This window comes from Antedon bifida, chromosome 11 (assembly GCF_963402885.1).
Source record: "Antedon bifida chromosome 11, ecAntBifi1.1, whole genome shotgun sequence".
Lineage (NCBI taxonomy): Eukaryota > Metazoa > Echinodermata > Crinoidea > Comatulida > Antedonidae > Antedon > Antedon bifida.
The window spans coordinates 14728425-14745851 of NC_136236.1; the positions used below are offsets into that span (position 1 = coordinate 14728425).

The window sequence follows — 17427 nt, forward strand, 5'->3', positions numbered from 1 at the left end:
GAGAAAGTCTTATCAATTCAAAATATGTGTAATTTTTTTTACTATGCAAAAAAAGAACAATACCCAAATTTGTCAAGATTGTAGTAGACATAGAATAATCATAGTATAAATAAAGTATGTATTGTATCTTATTAGTGTTATTTATGGGACTGGAACACACCTACTGTAGCCTGGCGTTCATGACGACATCATCTGGTTGTATAAACAACACAGCATCCAAGAGGGCAGAGGTCAAAGTTCAAGGGTTATGGGTCAAAGGTCAAAGTTCAAGGGTTATGGGGTCGGAGGTTAAAGGTCAAAGTTCAAAGGTCAAATGGACTTTAAAACACATCATTTTTACACTCATTATTGTTTATTTTACTTTCTAGTTACTTGCTAGTAGTCGAACAGTCACAAAAACCCACCCCCAAAGTTCAACCGATTATGGTAGTTATCGCGGTGTCCACCACCTATTCCGGGTCTGTTAGATGGATCTCGAGATGGATCTCTAAATGGATTTAATGGGTCAAATCTTGCACCAGGTAGAGGTCCTGAATTTGGTAAACTTCCGATACCTCGTGGGTTGAACAAACTGGTTGGCGATTGTGAAAATGGATCTAGATCATAGTCTCCTCCTCTGAAAATAAAAGAAAAAAAACTTAGTGTGGTACATTCAAAAACATGATAATACACATTTATAATAACTCGACATTCCTGGGGTCGACCCAGAATTTCATTAATAGGGACTTTACAAAACATGTCGGGATAATCTATATATACAGTTCAAATTACACTTCTAATTTAATTGTTTAATTGTTAGAAGCGGCATTTGATTGCGAGGACCCTAGCAAGGAAGGTATCACCAGAACCAAGCAATTCAGAAGGGCCCTGCGTCATGAGACAGGGGAGGGTGCGTAACTAATAATTAGTTTTGGGGGTAGCGCACGATAATAAACACTTGCGATAATACAGAACAAAAAACACCTATTTTAAAAATGTGTGTGGCCATATGATGATGTTAAAACTCTCGTCAAACAAAATTTTTGCATGAATTCATATTTACAACTCATCAGCTCCTTAATAAGTAAAAAAAATAAATGGTCACCAGCCAGGAGATATGATAGATTCAAAATAAGCATGTTTTTAAAGTTTAACGTGCACATGGGTCTTTCTAAACTATTTACGCATTTGGAGGTGCTAAAAATCTCATGAAACATGTAGAAAGTTGATTAGAAATTAATTTTGCGTATTTTAAATGCACATGCGCATGTAAATTTGATGTCACAACATCCGATCTACCAAACTTTCAATAATAAATTGTAATTGTAATTACTACACTGGAAGGGCGTGGCTTAGATATTTACAACAACTTTACGTTTAATGCTCTTGTAGGCTAAGGTCAGGAAGGTTATGTACCAGCAGAGGATAATTACTGACTAATTAATGTTGAAGTATGATGAATACTGTAATAAGCAGGATCTGATAATGACGTTACGAGCACAATATTGGCAATATGAACTACCCGGAGGTTAGGGTCTGGATGAGTTTGTGAATGACTTAAGAACAATGGCGGTTAGTTGTAAATTTGTGGATCAAGACGGTACGGTTCATGACAAGCTTTTCTTTAGTGTAACAAATTAAGATGTGCGATGATGGCAACGCTACACTTGATACTGTGATACATCGAATGAGAACTTCTGAGAGTTCTAGACGCGAGCTTGAAATGGCCGGTGTTGCAAATGACTGTAAGCTGAAGGTTCATGCATTGAGCAAAACCAAATTGCATAAGCATAAGCCGAGTGTTGGTGGTCAACAGAATCATCAGTTTGCGGATGCAGCCAAATTAAATGTAGCAGGTGGAGTTCTTAAAATCTACCTCTTCATGCTACGATGAATCATTTTCAATCTGTGTGCACCAAACGGTTTTTCCGAGGACGCAGCCGTGGACGTGGAAGAGCTGTACATACAATGGATGAACACTATATTGTTGTCGAAGGTGTAAGTGATCCTAATGACTTATACATTGTCGAAGATAAAAATGAGTACTTTTATATTGACATTCTAAAAGATAACAGTAATAAGAACACTTGGTTCTATGATGTGTTAAAGATGAAGCTTGACACAGGAGCAGGTGCTAACTGCACACCTCTCGAAACATTTAGACAGCTACCAGGACATGAGAACATTAAAGTATATCTAAAACTAACCTATATCATAGTTATAATGATGAAATAAACATATTACTCTAAATGTCAAAGTTGATAACATCCAAAATGATTATGATGTTGATGGTCTCCCCATACTTGGGTTGAAAACATGTAGTGAACTTGGTCTGATCAAACGTGGTAACAATATGGTGTTTCTCAAGTAGTCCATCTACCCCGCAGGGTGCCGCTTAGCCTGCATACCAAACTGAAAGAGAAACTGGATGATATGGAGAAGAGGGGTGTGATTAGACGGACAGACAAACCAACGGAGTGGGTCAACAGCCTAGTGATAGTTGAGGAACAAATGGATCCTTAAAGTGTGTTTAGAGTCAGCTGTCAGGTAATACACTTTCACTGAATTTGACCAGAAATATGTGTACTGGCAAGTTCCTCTTATCAACGCTAGCGCAGATATATGTACATTCAATACTCCCTTCAGACGTACAGTTTTCTAAAAACGTCATTTGGTATCTGCAGTGCTAGTGAGGTGTTACAGAAACGATCCTTAACACCAAGTTGATAGATGGTGTTTCTCCAGTAGTCCATTCACCCCGCAGGTTGCCGCTTAGTGCTAGTGGGGTGTTACAGAAACGAAACCAGCAAATATTTGGTCATATACCTACTGTAATGTACACATAATATCTGATGATATGATTATTGCTAGGAATTTTCCTTTGTTGGTGTTTGGTTGTGACTAGACGGGTGCTGAATGACTAAAGATTGTCTCCAGTTGAGGTCGCCGATGGGTACTGTCAAGCCAAGGTTGTCAACAAATGATGAGCGGAGCTGTACACATCTAGAATGTTGTTCGTGGAGCAGTGAAAGTGATTGGTAAAACATAAATGAGCAGAGCTGTACACGTCTAGTCTGTGATTCATTTATTGGAAAGCGAGTGGTAGATCAAAGACAGATGAGCGGAGAAGTACGCTTCTAGCCTACAATGTTTGTGGTGCAGTGAAAGCGATTGGTAAAAGATAGATGAGCAGAGCTGTACACGTCTAGTCTGTGATTCATTTATTTGAAAGCGAGTGGTAGATCAAAGACAGATGAGCGGAGAAGTACGCTTCTAGCCTACAATGTTTGTGGTGCAGTGAAAGCGATTGGTAAAAGATAGATGAGCAGAGCTGTACACGTCTAGTCTGTGATTCATTTATTTGAAAGCGAGTGGTAGATCAAAGACAGATGAGCGGAGCTGTACGCTTCTACCCTACAATGTTTGTGGTGCAGTGACAGCGATTGGTAAAAGATAGATGAGCAGAGCTGTACACGTCTAGTCTGTGATTCATTTATTGGAAAGCGAGTGGTAGATCAAAGACAGATGAGCGGAGAAGTACGCTTCTAGCCTACAATGTTTGTGGTGCAGTGAAAGTGATTGGTAAAAGATAAATGAGTGGTAGATCAAAGACAGATGAGCGGAGCTGTACGCGTCTATAGTTATTTATTTATACTCACAAACTTTTGTTTATTTATATGTATTGTGCCATGGATGGCCATGTTCTAGTTTTGTAAAGTTATAAGATTGTATATTGATAGTTGACAAACAAGTATTTATGTAATTCATTGATATGCCCAGAACGAGTTGTTACTCGTAGTAGATATATTGAGAATTTATATTCAGATGTGGGGCTTAAATGAATAAATACTTGGATATACACTTATATTGTTTATGCGTATTTCATTTGTTTCACGTGTTTAACTCGCAGGCACAGGTAGAAAAGGCTCGCACTAGATTATCGTGATCGTATATGTACACAGCTGATGCTTTCAGCAGAGCATATTCTGATACGGTTGATTGTGATGCCCAAACCCTAGACGTAATATTGTCCATAAGTAAAGCAAAGATTGAAGAAGCAATACTAGCTACACAGGCAGATATATATGCATTCGCTGGCAGATACCATCTTATTGTAGTTGACTATTTTTCTAAATATCCTGAAGTACTGTAGTTACACTCCATAGCAAAACGGCTGGATCAATCATCAAGAAATTGAAATCCATATACTCAAGAATATTGTCGAATAAGCTAGATGACACTGTACCAATTCAACTTCGATGAAGAACAAACTCTTACCAAGTTTCCAGTCCAGGTTGTGGAATCCATTAGAAATGTTGAGCCATGTGACTGTTCACTATAAAACACCGTGTCAAACTGGACTTGGCTGGTTCACCGAATCGCATACTGTCGTCAATTCATTTTGAAAAACTGATTGAAAACCCTCTTGACTGCCTATGAATTATAAAAGACTGAATATGCACTCTTCTATGCTTCTCAGTGCGCCGGGAACGATCGTTTAGATGCTTAGAGTACGACGACGAGAGTGGTATTATAAGAGTTGAAGGAAGCTTCATATGCCTGAACAACAAAAGCGGCCAATTCTTCTTCGTATAGAACAACTAGAGGCAATCATCTGCATAGAAATGTAGACGTGTTTGCGAATGATGTCACCAAGGGGAAGTGTATAAATGGAAAACTGGCCAGGCCCAATTACTGACCCCTATTCCAGGCAAGCTTCATCTGAGAATGCATCATTGATACAGACCAGTTGACCTCTTCCTGTAAGATATGACTGGAACCAGTTAAGAGCAACACCATTTATGCCAATGTGATTTTTCAGACGGGTTATCAGTCTTCAGTGAACTGTATCGAACGCTGCTGACAAATCCAATAACACCAATAGCGTTATTTTCCCATCATTCATTCCTTGTAACAAATCATTCTGTACCTTTAAAAGGGAACTCTCCGTGCTATGACATGCACGATATGCTGACTGGTCTTTCTACAACAACGGGTGGTAATTTTTCAGCGTGTTATGATCCAAGTTTTGCTTTTTTATTAAAGGACGAACGTGAGCAATTTCCAGTTCATGTGGCACTATGCCTATTAAGATAATGGTTAATGATTTCCGTTATTATTGGGCCGACTGCACCTACACACTTCTTCAGTATAGAAGTAGGAACTGGGACTAACCTGCATGATTTTTTGGTGATTTCATCAGAATGTTGCAGATTTCATCTTGAGATGCTGGTGTAAAAGTTGTGAGTTGCTGATGAACAGCTGTCACAGGCTCATCAAATGACATGTCATCAGTCTTGAAGTCATCTGTGAAAAACTGACAGAACCTGTTCGCAAGATCTAAGTCAGAATGACTAACTGGGAGAGGTGATGCCTGATGATGATGAAGGAGTTGGTTAACAATTTTAAAAAGTCCTTTTTGATCTGCTGCATGTTCTTCATACAAGCCAATGTAGTAGTTAATTTTGGCCTTTCTTGCCATAGAATTTTTCTGTGCAATGTAAGCTTGAAGATCTATATCCAGATTCTACATTTCTTTTTAAGCTTACGCTTTGTTCTTTTCTCAGCATAGACATCATTGTTATACCAACTAGTGTTTGGCCGGACCTCTAATGTTCTCTTTTTCGGTGGTATGTGTTTGTCAAGAAGTTCGCTCAAATGGTGGCATATAGTCATATTTTACTTGATAAATTAAGATTTGAGAGCGACATTCCGAGATCAGACTGTGTGATATCCTTACATAATGTTTTAAAACAGGAGGATCAGATGAACGAGTGATCAGCAAGTCTAATGTATGACCATGTCGGTGTGTAGGATAAAAGAAAGGCCTGTACATAAGCTATGTTTACAACTGTGGGAGAACTTAAGCATGGGTTTTCTTCTAAATAAGAATGCTTTGATTACTGTACGTAACTGTCTATTTAACTTGTGAAAATTTATCACTGTATTATAATTAAGATTCACTTTTGTTGGGGTTATTATTTTCGAAATATTTTGTCACGAGGCTGGAGTGTTTCGGATTTCGAACATTGATGTTGGGGGCGTGAATGTTTAGTTTTGGTTTGTTAAGAATCATTTGCGTGAAATCACGCTTATTATCTAATAGTGGATAGCTTTCTAATTCGTGACAGTGATATGTGGAAATACTACGTACGTTGTTATAACAATTAAGTAGTGTTACTGTTCTAGACTATTTGGATGTCATTTTGAACGTAGTAGTTTGCAGATGTGCTGTCTTTTGCAAGTTTTCTTGCTTGTTTTGATTGAGTTTTCAGACTTTACCAAAGAATAAAGCATGGTTAAAGTATCTACCACAAGTTTGTGTATCATTGTCCAGACTAATAATTACAGAAAAAAAAGAGGAAGATGATTCCAGACAATCACAAGGAGGTAATCCGCCAAGGTGCAGATAACTAATAATACAGAAGAAAAAAATATGATCACATGAATACCCAGTTTAAGAAGTTGATAATATCTAAAAAAGTGGAAATGTTTGTTTACCTGATTCCTGGAAAAGCATTAGGAAAAGGCTGTGGATATTGCGGCACCAAACCAAAACTAGGAGGTATCACTTGCACTGGGTAATCTTGATGCAATTTCATTCGTCTTCTCCTCTCCATTTCAAGTTTGTACCGATAATTTTGAATATAGACCTAAATTTGAAGGTAAACATAATCATATTTATTTATAATATATACTTTTTTAGTAAATGTTTTAGTGGTCAATTATAATTTATAATTCTATTTACCTTTTTCCAATTTGTGTCCTTGTTTTTTCTCAAACTGAAGTCTTTTATGGCTAATCTTCTCCAGAGGGCGCTATCATTGGAAAGACTATGCAGGTGTTTGCAGACAGAAGATAATGACATCAGATCACGTACATTGAGAAAACTGAGAATCTTGAGCTGTTGATAAACATAAAAAAAAAACATTAACAAAATAAAAAAAACAAAATAAACATTATAAAATCAGCATTAAAAATTACAATTGCGACGATCAAGGCACAAGTAAGGTCTTGTTAATTTATTGTACACATTCATTCCTCATTTTTGTTATTTTTTAGGTCCACATAACGACAGATGATACATCAAAGCTCCCATCTATTTTATTTAGGCTTTCAATTCAAATGGGTCTACTAGGACAACTACACCCCGGACAACTACCCTCTTAAGACAACTTTCCCCAGGTAGCTGCTTTTGTTAATGCCAATTCTAAATCAAATTGTGTGTGAGGAGTGGACTACATGGGCGGTGTACCACACTTTACATTTTACAATATTTGACGTATGTAACTAACATCTAGTCTATTTTGTAATAACTATAGCAATATTTATTTTTAAAAAAACTTCTGGGACAGACAATGGCACATAGTTAGCTATGTTTTTATAATAGGAAGACTAAGAAATTGATGAACCTGTAGAACGATAGAGAGAGATTGATTTTCATATCGTCTAATGTAATAATATATTATAAAAATATAATATTGTATAGGCATTTTTTTTAATCTAAAGTAAAATTAGGAGGTTCTTAGCTGTAAAATATGAATTGGAATAAACTAAAATAAGTAGAAATGTTCATGTTAGACATAAACACATCATGGGTATAATTATTATTTCAGTCCTAAAAACGTTTATTATTTAAAATAAAATTCAATTAAAGTTCCTCTATGAAGTAGGAACAGCCAAACCAATATTCCATATTACTGGACTTGCAGTAAACGTATAATGTCATTAACAGCATGGCATAAGCTCTTACGGCAAATCATTTATTTGAAAGAGAGAAAAAATTGGGCAAAGTTTATCGATACTAAGGGGCTGAAAATAATAACTTTTTTTTTTCAATTGACTGCTGTATGTTCCTAGATTTCGATATAACACCTTCATGTCACGCAGGAATAAATATGTTTTAAGATAATTTTGAGCGTTATCGATTCTCGTTTAATGTCAAATAACTGCTGACAAATATGCATATTAAAAGATTCAAAAGCTTTCATAAGATCAATATCTCTCCCTATGTTTTCAATTCAATTCAATTAAAACTTTATTGAAGATCAGTAAGTTTTACAAGATCATAATCAAAGTGTAATGTAATTTATTATTAGAAAAAAGGCAGAATAAATGAAAAGCCTAAGGTGTAGGTGTCATGATATTAGTTATTCTAGGTGTGGTTGTCCAGAGGGTGTTGTTGTCTTAGGGGGTAGTTGTACTAGGGGGTAGTTGTCCTAGTTGGTAGTTGTCCTAGGGGATAGTTGTCCGGGTGGTAGTTGTCCTAAGGGGGTAGTTGTCCTAGAGGGTATTTGTTCTAGGGGATAATTGTCTGGGTGGTAGTTGTCCTAGCGGAGTAGTTGTCCAGGTGGTAGTTGTCTGGGTGGTAGTTGTCCAGGTGATAATTGTCCAAAGGGTAGTTGTCCGAATACGAATTCAAACATTGAAAGTGCAACATTTTCACTTTATTGAATTGTAACCTTTTCAAGAAATTACCAATTTTGATTACCTGTATCTCGGGCATAAGGGCAAGAAATCCGTATAACACTGGTAAGTTAAGGTCTAAAAAAAAAACAATAGTATGTCAATAATACAAAAACATCTTGTGTTTTTAGAATCGAAAACAGGGCTTTTAGTATATAGAAATGTTGTTCAAATTACATCCTATCTTACTTATTGTGAGTTTTCTATATGCCTTGGACTTTTTATATGTTTTTATTGATACTCTGTTTTATAACCAGCAACCAATTTTGTTTTTATACCTGTGTGTGAAAACACAATAAAGATAACTTTAACTTACTTTGTCTCATAGCAGCTAAAATCGGCAGAGCAAAATTATCCTTAAAAATCTGGGATAGTGATGATAGATGTTTCCATGTGGAGGGATACCCTATAGTTGAAAAGGAGAGAATAAAACAATAGTTTTAAAACAATACTATTTTGCGAGTTCTCGGGGTGGGCAGCTTGCACAAAACCTGTTGGACTGGTTTGCTGGTTTTTATTCTGTTCTTTTTGCTGGTTTTTATTCTGTTCTTTTTATATGAATCTTGTTGTTTGCAAATCTCCTGTAATTTCTTCTGTTTGGAGATAATAAAGTCATCATATGAATCAGTTAATAGGGAGGTTTCGCAATCTTACGAATACGATAACGAAAACGGATACGTCACGCACACGTATTCGTTTTTCGTAAGCCAGTAAAAATCTGTTTCGCATGGCAACGAAATATGACTGCGGTAAATTTGAGCGAAGCGCAGGTACGTGTTGCTTGGTGCTTGGCTACCTAGGCCTAGCGTAACATCAAAGCGATTGAGGACTTTAAAAACTGCTATTTATCAAAATTGACCTGGCATTTTAGTAAATTACTTTAGTAAATTACTTTCAATAAATCTATAATTATATTATAATAATGAATCATTCCTGATTCAAATGCAAAATGTGCAAAATAGATCAAAAACTATACTCGTTTTGTAGTTACGAATATGACTGGTGATATTCATCAACACGAATACGCTTTACGAATATGAAATGGGGATCAGCTCAAAAGTTTCACAAATGTGTGACGTATCCGTTTTCGTTATCGTATTCGTAAGGTTGCGAAACCTCCCTAATGTAATTGCTATTTTATATGAATGTTCTTTTTGGTAAACGCTTCTTTATGTCAATTATTTATAAAAAACACCAAATTTACCTTGTACAACATTTCCGATGTAATCAGTAAACTGCAGTTGTAGAGGTGAAACAGCACCACTCGTACCCGTCAATTTAGCTAAACAAATTTAAGAATAAAAAAAAGTGGTATACTTTAAAATGAGAGGGGACGAATGAGAACCTTGTCATTGCTATTGCTACTTTTATTTCGGATACGTACGTCCATAGTTACAAAATTAATTGCATCACATTAGAAAAAACAAGTTTAAATAAAAAGGCAAACACACACACACACACACACACAAAAAGACACCTGTATCAGATCATCTCCGGATCTCCATCATTTTGTATTGGAGCCTGGATGATTCAAATGATGATACCTTAATACATTCTATCATTTCATTTTTGCTAGCAGACACTCTCTCTAACATTAACAATGAAAAGACAGATTATTCTGTACTTAATGAATAGGCTTTTAAGTAAGTTATATAAGTTTACTTACCATGTGCAACCAACATGCTGGACATTGGGACAAACACTATGGTCACTGTGGATTGCTCACAATAATCATGAGAATATGTAAGACTGTAAGATCCTTTGTTCCTTGTCTCCAGTAATGAAGGGTCGTCATTCCCTGTATCACCTTTAACCTTAGAACGAGAAAGACAAATTTGAATAAGATCATACTAAACGTACCGTGCAATAAAGTTGCAGGAACACATGTATAATTGTGCTACAATGAGTGTGTGGCTGAGCGGTTAAGACAGTGGAACCGTAAAGTAGCCATAACATTGGCAGGGTTTCGAGGCTGACTCACTCCATGGTTCTGGTAGTAGAACGAGTCTTCTTGGATAAGGACTATACACACATCTAGCTCATGTGCACTTTAACCAACCTAGTACATCTTTCGAGACGAGTAGGGGGTTACCCCGGTGTATTAGTACATCACAACCACTGATCATAACTGGGCCCTCTGGGAGGTCAGTCAGTATAAATAAAATATTTCAATTCAATTCAACTATAATCAGGGTACCTTGCGATCTTGCCAGGTATGCTACAATAATGGGTTTTAGAATGTTGTTGCAAAGGCCTCGATATTGTAGTGCCAGCCTCATGTTTATGGAATGTAGAATTCCTTCTTTTTATGAATTTAAGAAAATCATGGCCTGATGTGTTGATTCAATTCAAGTGCAAATGTTTTAGTCTGAACAATTATAGACAACTTCTTATATAAGTCAAAGATGCTCGATCTCAAGGTGCAATGCCATCCTGAGATGAGTAGTAGTAGATTAGTACAGTTTAGTGTTTATTTTTAATTAATTAATTAATTAATTATTCTTTATACTGGGTAGCCTCTTCAGTCTAAGACTGTTCGTCCCAGAGGGCCCAGTGTATATATATGATGAGTATGCGACAGTGACTGTGTGTGAACTAGTACAGCGGCGTAACCCCCAAGTCGTCTCGAAAGAAAGAAATAAAAGATTGAAAGAATGAATGAATACTTGGATGTTGTTCTAATGAAAATGAGTGTTCTAATGAAATATTCTGAAGAAAAAAAAATTCTGAAAGTGGAGCTTGAGATGGATTGATGAGACATTTTTTCTCAAGAAAAGAAGCAATGTCTAAGGTAATCTGATAATAACTTACTTTGATATTAAAACCAGTTTCAAGGAGCAGAATGTGGCAAATCAATATTAGAACTTCTTGTTCATCTCGCGGCATCTCTTTCTCCAGAAGAGTTCTCAACCTTAGTGGTATTTTATCATCTGTAGAGTCTCTTATCACCATTGGCTCTGAGGAAATGCATTCAAATTGTTCTTCAGCTTTTACTGGTCGTTCAGCCTGTTGTTTATCATTGGACAGTCGTCCTGCTGTTGCCGTGCCCGAAGTGGATGCAAGTTCTGATTCTGAATTTGAAGGTTTAGATGATTTTGATGCTGGTTCTTTTTGACTCATTGCTTTGGATTTTTCAGGTTTTTCTTTCTCTCTTTTCCTTTTGTCTCTTTCAATCACAAATATTCTATCTCCTGACACGATGTCAAATGATGACAGTGGGGCATTGTCAGACCCTCTGAGTTCATCTTTTCTGTTAAGACTTACAAAGAATGTCCCGGTTTGCAACCTTTAAGAAAATATTCAATTATTTAATTATTTTTCCTGGCTAAATTTAGTAACTAATCATTTCAGTCGTCAGGGCAGAGCCACGATTTCTGAAATGGAGCATAGTAGACTAGGCATATATTATAATAAATACAGTTTTCTTTCGTAATATGAAATAAATGATCATTTTCAAACTTGGTGTAACTTTTGTACTGTCAGGTCCAAAATTTAAAATGAAGTATATAACATATGTAATATTTGTACTAAAAATGTAACCTTTTGGAGCTTAATTACTTTAGAATTTTCATGTCATATCTTTAAAACTACCTATTGTCCGAGTTTGGTAATCACATTAAATGATTAAACATTTTATGAATTTTATATTGAATTGAGCTTTCCCTCAAAGAAAAAAGTAACTCTGTTTAACAACCAGCAATGTCAATTTGCAAAACAATTTACATGGTGCAAATTATAAATTACTAGGTGGTTCTCGAATACACAGTAATTTCAGCATAAAAAAAGTGGCGATTTCAACGTACCACAGGACTATAATAATACATGTCGTCAACTAAAATTAGCACTCTGGAAATTACTTCCGAAAGAGAAACTTGTCACAAATTTAAACAATTAAACCCAATGTGTGTTTGGATTTAACATTAGGGTTGAAGGATTGTGATGAGGATGGGTGCAAAGAGGAACAATTTTTAAGTATACTCTTTATCCACTCAGTAACAAAATATTTGTTTTCATGTTTTATAAATAATATACCACTAAACACAGTAAAACATTTGCGATTTAATCGCAAAACACATTGAGGCCTAACAGTTTATTGGTTATACAATGATACTTTGTTTTCATGTTTTATAAATACAAAAAAACAACACAGTAAAACATTTGCGATTTATTACTTTGTTGAAACTGTCTGTCATAGTCGATTTAAATATTACATGTAACGATACAACACTACGACGTTTATATTTGTTTGTAATTATTATTAATAAAACAATTATTGTAGAAGGAGATAAGGTAAATAGGTAAATTCAAAGCATCCTCGTATTATTGTGTGCGGGTATTTTTCATCATCGACATCCATTAGACAGTGTATACCACGACCGGAAAATATCCCTATTTGGGGCAAATCGTTGAGCATAAATTTGTTTTAATTGTCAATAACTAATTATCTAACTCAACTTAAAGGACAACTTGACCGAGGACCATATTTTTACAACGTATTGGGGATGTACATGATTTCAGAACAATCGTGAGATTAAAATTTAAATAGTTTGAAAAAATATTGAGGCCTAACAGTTTATTGGTTATACAATGATACTTATATGAGGCCTGGCATCACAAAAGCGGCGCAGAGTCGCAACCCGAACTTTTGAGATATTTAGCCTTGAAGTTCAGAATGTGAAAATGGCCTAACCTACCCATTTTAAAATTTCAATAAAAAACGATACTATACTATAAATACTTATCTTTAACATATCAAACTCTTTTTCATGAAAAAATTAATTATAAAAGTATGTGTATTTTGCAATTATTTAAGTCGTTTCCATTGAAAATCTATTAGGAAATTGTACTTTTGTTCAAGAAAAATCAACTTTTTTTACGGCGCTTTTGTAAACAAACCGCTAACCCGAATGACGTCATGTTAGGTACCTATCTGTTCGAAAATATATCAGCTACCATAATTTTTTTAACAAGCTATGGGATTTTTTTTAATCTAGCCAATGGAAATTGGTTTTATTAAGGTGTTAGGTTGCTAACCCAAAATCCTTGGAAAAGAACATGACAAAAAGTCATGTGAAATCAGAGCCATAGAGATCAGAAGGAGGGGCACAAAGACACTCAACAGAGAGGAGGGCACCTATCTTCTAAGTCACGTTTACGATCCTCTTTTAACACCCTTTTCCAAGAAATCTACGACTGCGAAAGAGTCTACAGATTTACGTCATAGTGGATCGATTTCTCGGAAAAGAAGATTGGATGGTCATTCTGACGAAGTCTCCCGAAGTGTTGAGACGAAATATTAATCAATCGTGAGTAAACAATTTGGTTTTGACAAACTAATATTACTTCTCTGGATTTCAACCAAACCTGATGAATCTATTCTCTGAAGTATTTAACTATGTATAAAGTGGTCAACATAATCCAACACCCAATACTGTTTTGGGAGGCCCAGTGCTACGAGTAGAAGGGGAAAACAACATACAGTTGGACTTTATATTATAATATCGTTGTCCGACGCAAAGCCCACAAAGTCAACCAGTCTTTGAAAGGCTGAAGCAGAGGGAGCTAAACAGAACCATCAGATCATCTGCATAACATGAATGATTAAAACATGCATTATTAAAATGACATCCATATCTACATCCCAATGAAAATACTGGGAGTGTCAACATAGATATAGATATTGTATAATATGGGGGAAAAAACACCTTCTTGTCTAACACCATTTGTAACTTGGAAACTATCAGATATACAGTTACCCCATCTGATGAGAAAATGTTGTTGATTATATCCAAGAAACAAGGACCCTGATCACAACCAAAGGCATGTTTCTCTCAATAAGTCTTCTGAACAACATCTAGTGATCAAAGGCTTTGCTTGAGTCAAGGAAACAAGCATAAACTGGGCTAGCACAATGGTTTAGAAATCAATTATTTGTTTTACAACAAAAATTCATCAGTTGAATGCTGAGGTTTAAAGGCAAATTGATGGTCATTTGTATTTAATTAAGCGCATTATTACAAAAATTGATAAGAAGCATTTCAAAAACTTTGGATAACGTACTGTAGTGGCTAAGGTAATGGGTCTATATAATTATCTTTAGACGTAATGTCACCATTCTTGCTTTAACAATAGGCACAAGTATGACATTTACGAAGAAAATCTCTTAGTAAGCTTATTTATACAATCAGTATTATATCTTAAACTGTAATACAGTTATAACAATTACCTTTCTATCATTATCAATACACTTATCAAGAGTATCACTAACAAATTCTTTATGATTATCATTATTTACACAATTAAAAAGAGCTTTGTAGTGTTGAGCCCATACAGTAGACCACAGACATTAAAATCTCTAACATCATCAATAACAGTGTTTGGCTGAGCTTTATTAAAACGCCGAACCTGGTCCCAGAATTGTTCATAAGTATTATTACTATTCTAATGGAATTAGCCATTGAATTATATATTAGCCCTGATTTGCTGTTCATATTGTTACCTTCGAAACAGGTTTTTCCAGTTAAAGGCATATACTGTATTTCTAAAGTTGTATTCTTAAATCTCTAAATAAAAAAGTAAAAATATATTTTAAAATTCAATTAGACAAATAATGTATTAATATTGAGATTAAAAATTATTTATTGGTTATTAAAATAGAGTAAATCGTATTAAACCTGTTTCAGAGATTACATTTGTTTCGGAGGTTTTACATGTTAACAGAAAGTTAAAAATACTGTATCTCTAAAGCAAACACAAAAGAGAGATGGGAGATGGTGCCAAAGGAAGTCAGAGAAAGAGAAGATGAAGTTAGAAAGTCAAGGGCTGTTGAGCAGGGAGCATAGGGTTCGTTGACCAAATTTATGGGAATTACCACACAGGAATGTCACTTGGTCCGAAATATGGAGAATGGAGCCATTCCGCATTTCATTTTTATTGCGATCCATCTATGACTGCCTGCTCCAACAAACCTGTATCTCTATAGTCTGGCGGAAGACCCATGCTGCAAGTTGTGTGGAGAGACGCGTTCACTTGCGCATATCTTATCAGGATGCAAGTCAACATTAACTCAAGGATGGTACAGGTGGAGACACAATAAAGTACTTCTGGAGGTCGCACATATAATTGAGAAAGAACGGGTCAAGGAACAATCATGCAAGTCTAACCAATCATCTTCAATAATATTTATCAAGAAGGGTGAGAAAGCACCAACCACAAATGTTACTAAAATAAATCTACTACAATCATGGCAGTTTGAAGCTGACGTTGTTCAAACTACACTGAGACCTGAGTGTTATAGTCAGAGGAATCAAAGAAAATGAATAATTGAGTCCCATGGGAGAATTGTGAGATGGCATTTGAAAGAAAGTATTCAAAGTACCAGGACTTACTGAATAGCTGCAAGGAGAAGGGATGGTAGGCATGGTTGTATCCTATAGAGGTGGGCTGCAGAGAATTCCCAGAACATTCAGTGTGGAAACTATTGACTTCTATAGGACTTACAGGAAGGGAGAGAAAATGAGCAGCAGCATCCTGCTGGCTATGGAAAAAAGAGGGGACATAAACTGACCAGGATCCCAGAAGTAGTGTTGGGCCGACACTGCTGAGCCACCAACAAGGAAGCGTTATGGTTCGGGGTTGAAACGCTGCATGTTTGTTGGACACCGTCTGATGATCTCAATCGTGGAGGATCTCTCCAGTTATAGAAGAGTTTGGAGTAATAAGATGATGTTGAAGAAATATATGAAGACCATGAAACTCTGATAGCATTGATTTCTACTATTTTTTGCGAAGCTGAGTGATGAGGTGGAATAAAGAGGAGGAGCCTCAATCTGTTAATTTCATTTTTTGTGCATTTTGATGAATATATTAAATTGGTTAAACAAATATTTATACAATAAACCGTAATAAACCTGTTTCAGAGGTTACACATGTTAATGGAAAGTTTTTTTTTGATAGATTTTAACAACTTGTGCCTAAAATGTATGCAGCAGCTTCTTAATAATACATTTTAAAAGCTTTACTGTAAAGTTACTGTTATTTCATTGAAAGTTAACGCAATTAACAGATTGTGTCGGAGGTGATGGAAAAGTTTCTAACATTTAATATTAAAGTTTTACAAATTCCTGAATAATCTATAAATCAAGATGACTTTGCCACCAAATCATATTAGTAATTTACTAAAAAAAAATATATGAAATTATATAAAATGTATACGGTAATATACTGGCTTTTGGGAAAAATTATGTTTTTTGTACAGTACACCAGATGAGTCAAATTTTAGACAAATGACACTGCTATGCTATCCGCAAAATGAATCGGTGAAACTTTGTTATGCTACCCAAGGTAGGCCCTACCTGGGATAGGCCTAGTATTATAAAAAAAAATCTAAGAATTCTGTTTCAGAATTACATATCAAAAAGGGCAAGATTGCCAGTTACAACACTGATAGTGAAAATGACTAAATGCATATTTGGCGCTCCATACACAATTACCTAATTTTACATTCCATAAAAAAATACGTCGCAAATAAATACTTAATATAAAATATGATTTGTAGGATACTACTACTACTACTAGCTACTTACTACTATAATAAGCATAGCTAGGCTCATCATATACTATATAGTTGCTAAAAAACCTAGGCTTAGCTAGGCTGAACCTCACCTGCCTGCTGCTGACATTTACAAGCACAGACGTGACCTGATCGAGGCGTACTGGAAGTGGTACAACCACCACACATAGGCCTAGCGATCCTGGAATTTAAATTGGTTATATCATTATATAGAATTGTTCACATACCTAAAACAGTTTGCTGCCGCATCAATTAATGATTTTAATGTTTCATTTTCACTCCCATTTAGCTCAACCCGTTCAATATTTTTCTCAAATCTTAGTTGTAATTTCATTACGTTTATTGTTTGTTTACGTCGTGTGCACTGTAGTTTTTTTAAAATCAATTATTAACATTAAAAAGCGCCCTCA

General features: G+C 35.5%; 1 protein-coding gene across 1 annotated transcript; it reads right to left on the minus strand.

Annotated features, from left to right (window-relative positions):
• Window positions 1-36: 36 nt before the first annotated feature.
• Window positions 37-17388, minus strand: LOC144855978 (F-box only protein 7-like). Its single transcript, XM_078713948.1, has 9 exons — window positions 17245-17388; window positions 11257-11731; window positions 10112-10259; window positions 9650-9727; window positions 8762-8851; window positions 8471-8523; window positions 6728-6883; window positions 6481-6632; window positions 37-616 (listed from the first exon to the last, which is right to left on the minus strand). Exons 1-9 carry the CDS (start codon window positions 17349-17351, stop codon window positions 391-393), a joined length of 1485 nt encoding a protein of 494 aa, XP_078570074.1. The 5' UTR covers window positions 17352-17388; the 3' UTR covers window positions 37-390.
• Between the last annotated feature and the right edge of the window lie 39 nt (window positions 17389-17427).

Bases quoted from the DNA above. Each gene is read 5' to 3' on its own strand.
- LOC144855978 (XM_078713948.1), bottom strand. From the start codon at position 17,351: ATGAAATTACAACTAAGATTTGAGAAAAATATTGAACGGGTTGAGCTA. The intron at 9,728-10,111 runs GTAAGTAAACTT...AAATTTGTTTAG, and splicing joins CAGCATGTTGGTTGCACATG to CTAAATTGACGGGTACGAGT. The intron at 8,852-9,649 runs GTAAATTTGGTG...TTTCAACTATAG, and splicing joins CATCGGAAATGTTGTACAAG to GGTATCCCTCCACATGGAAA.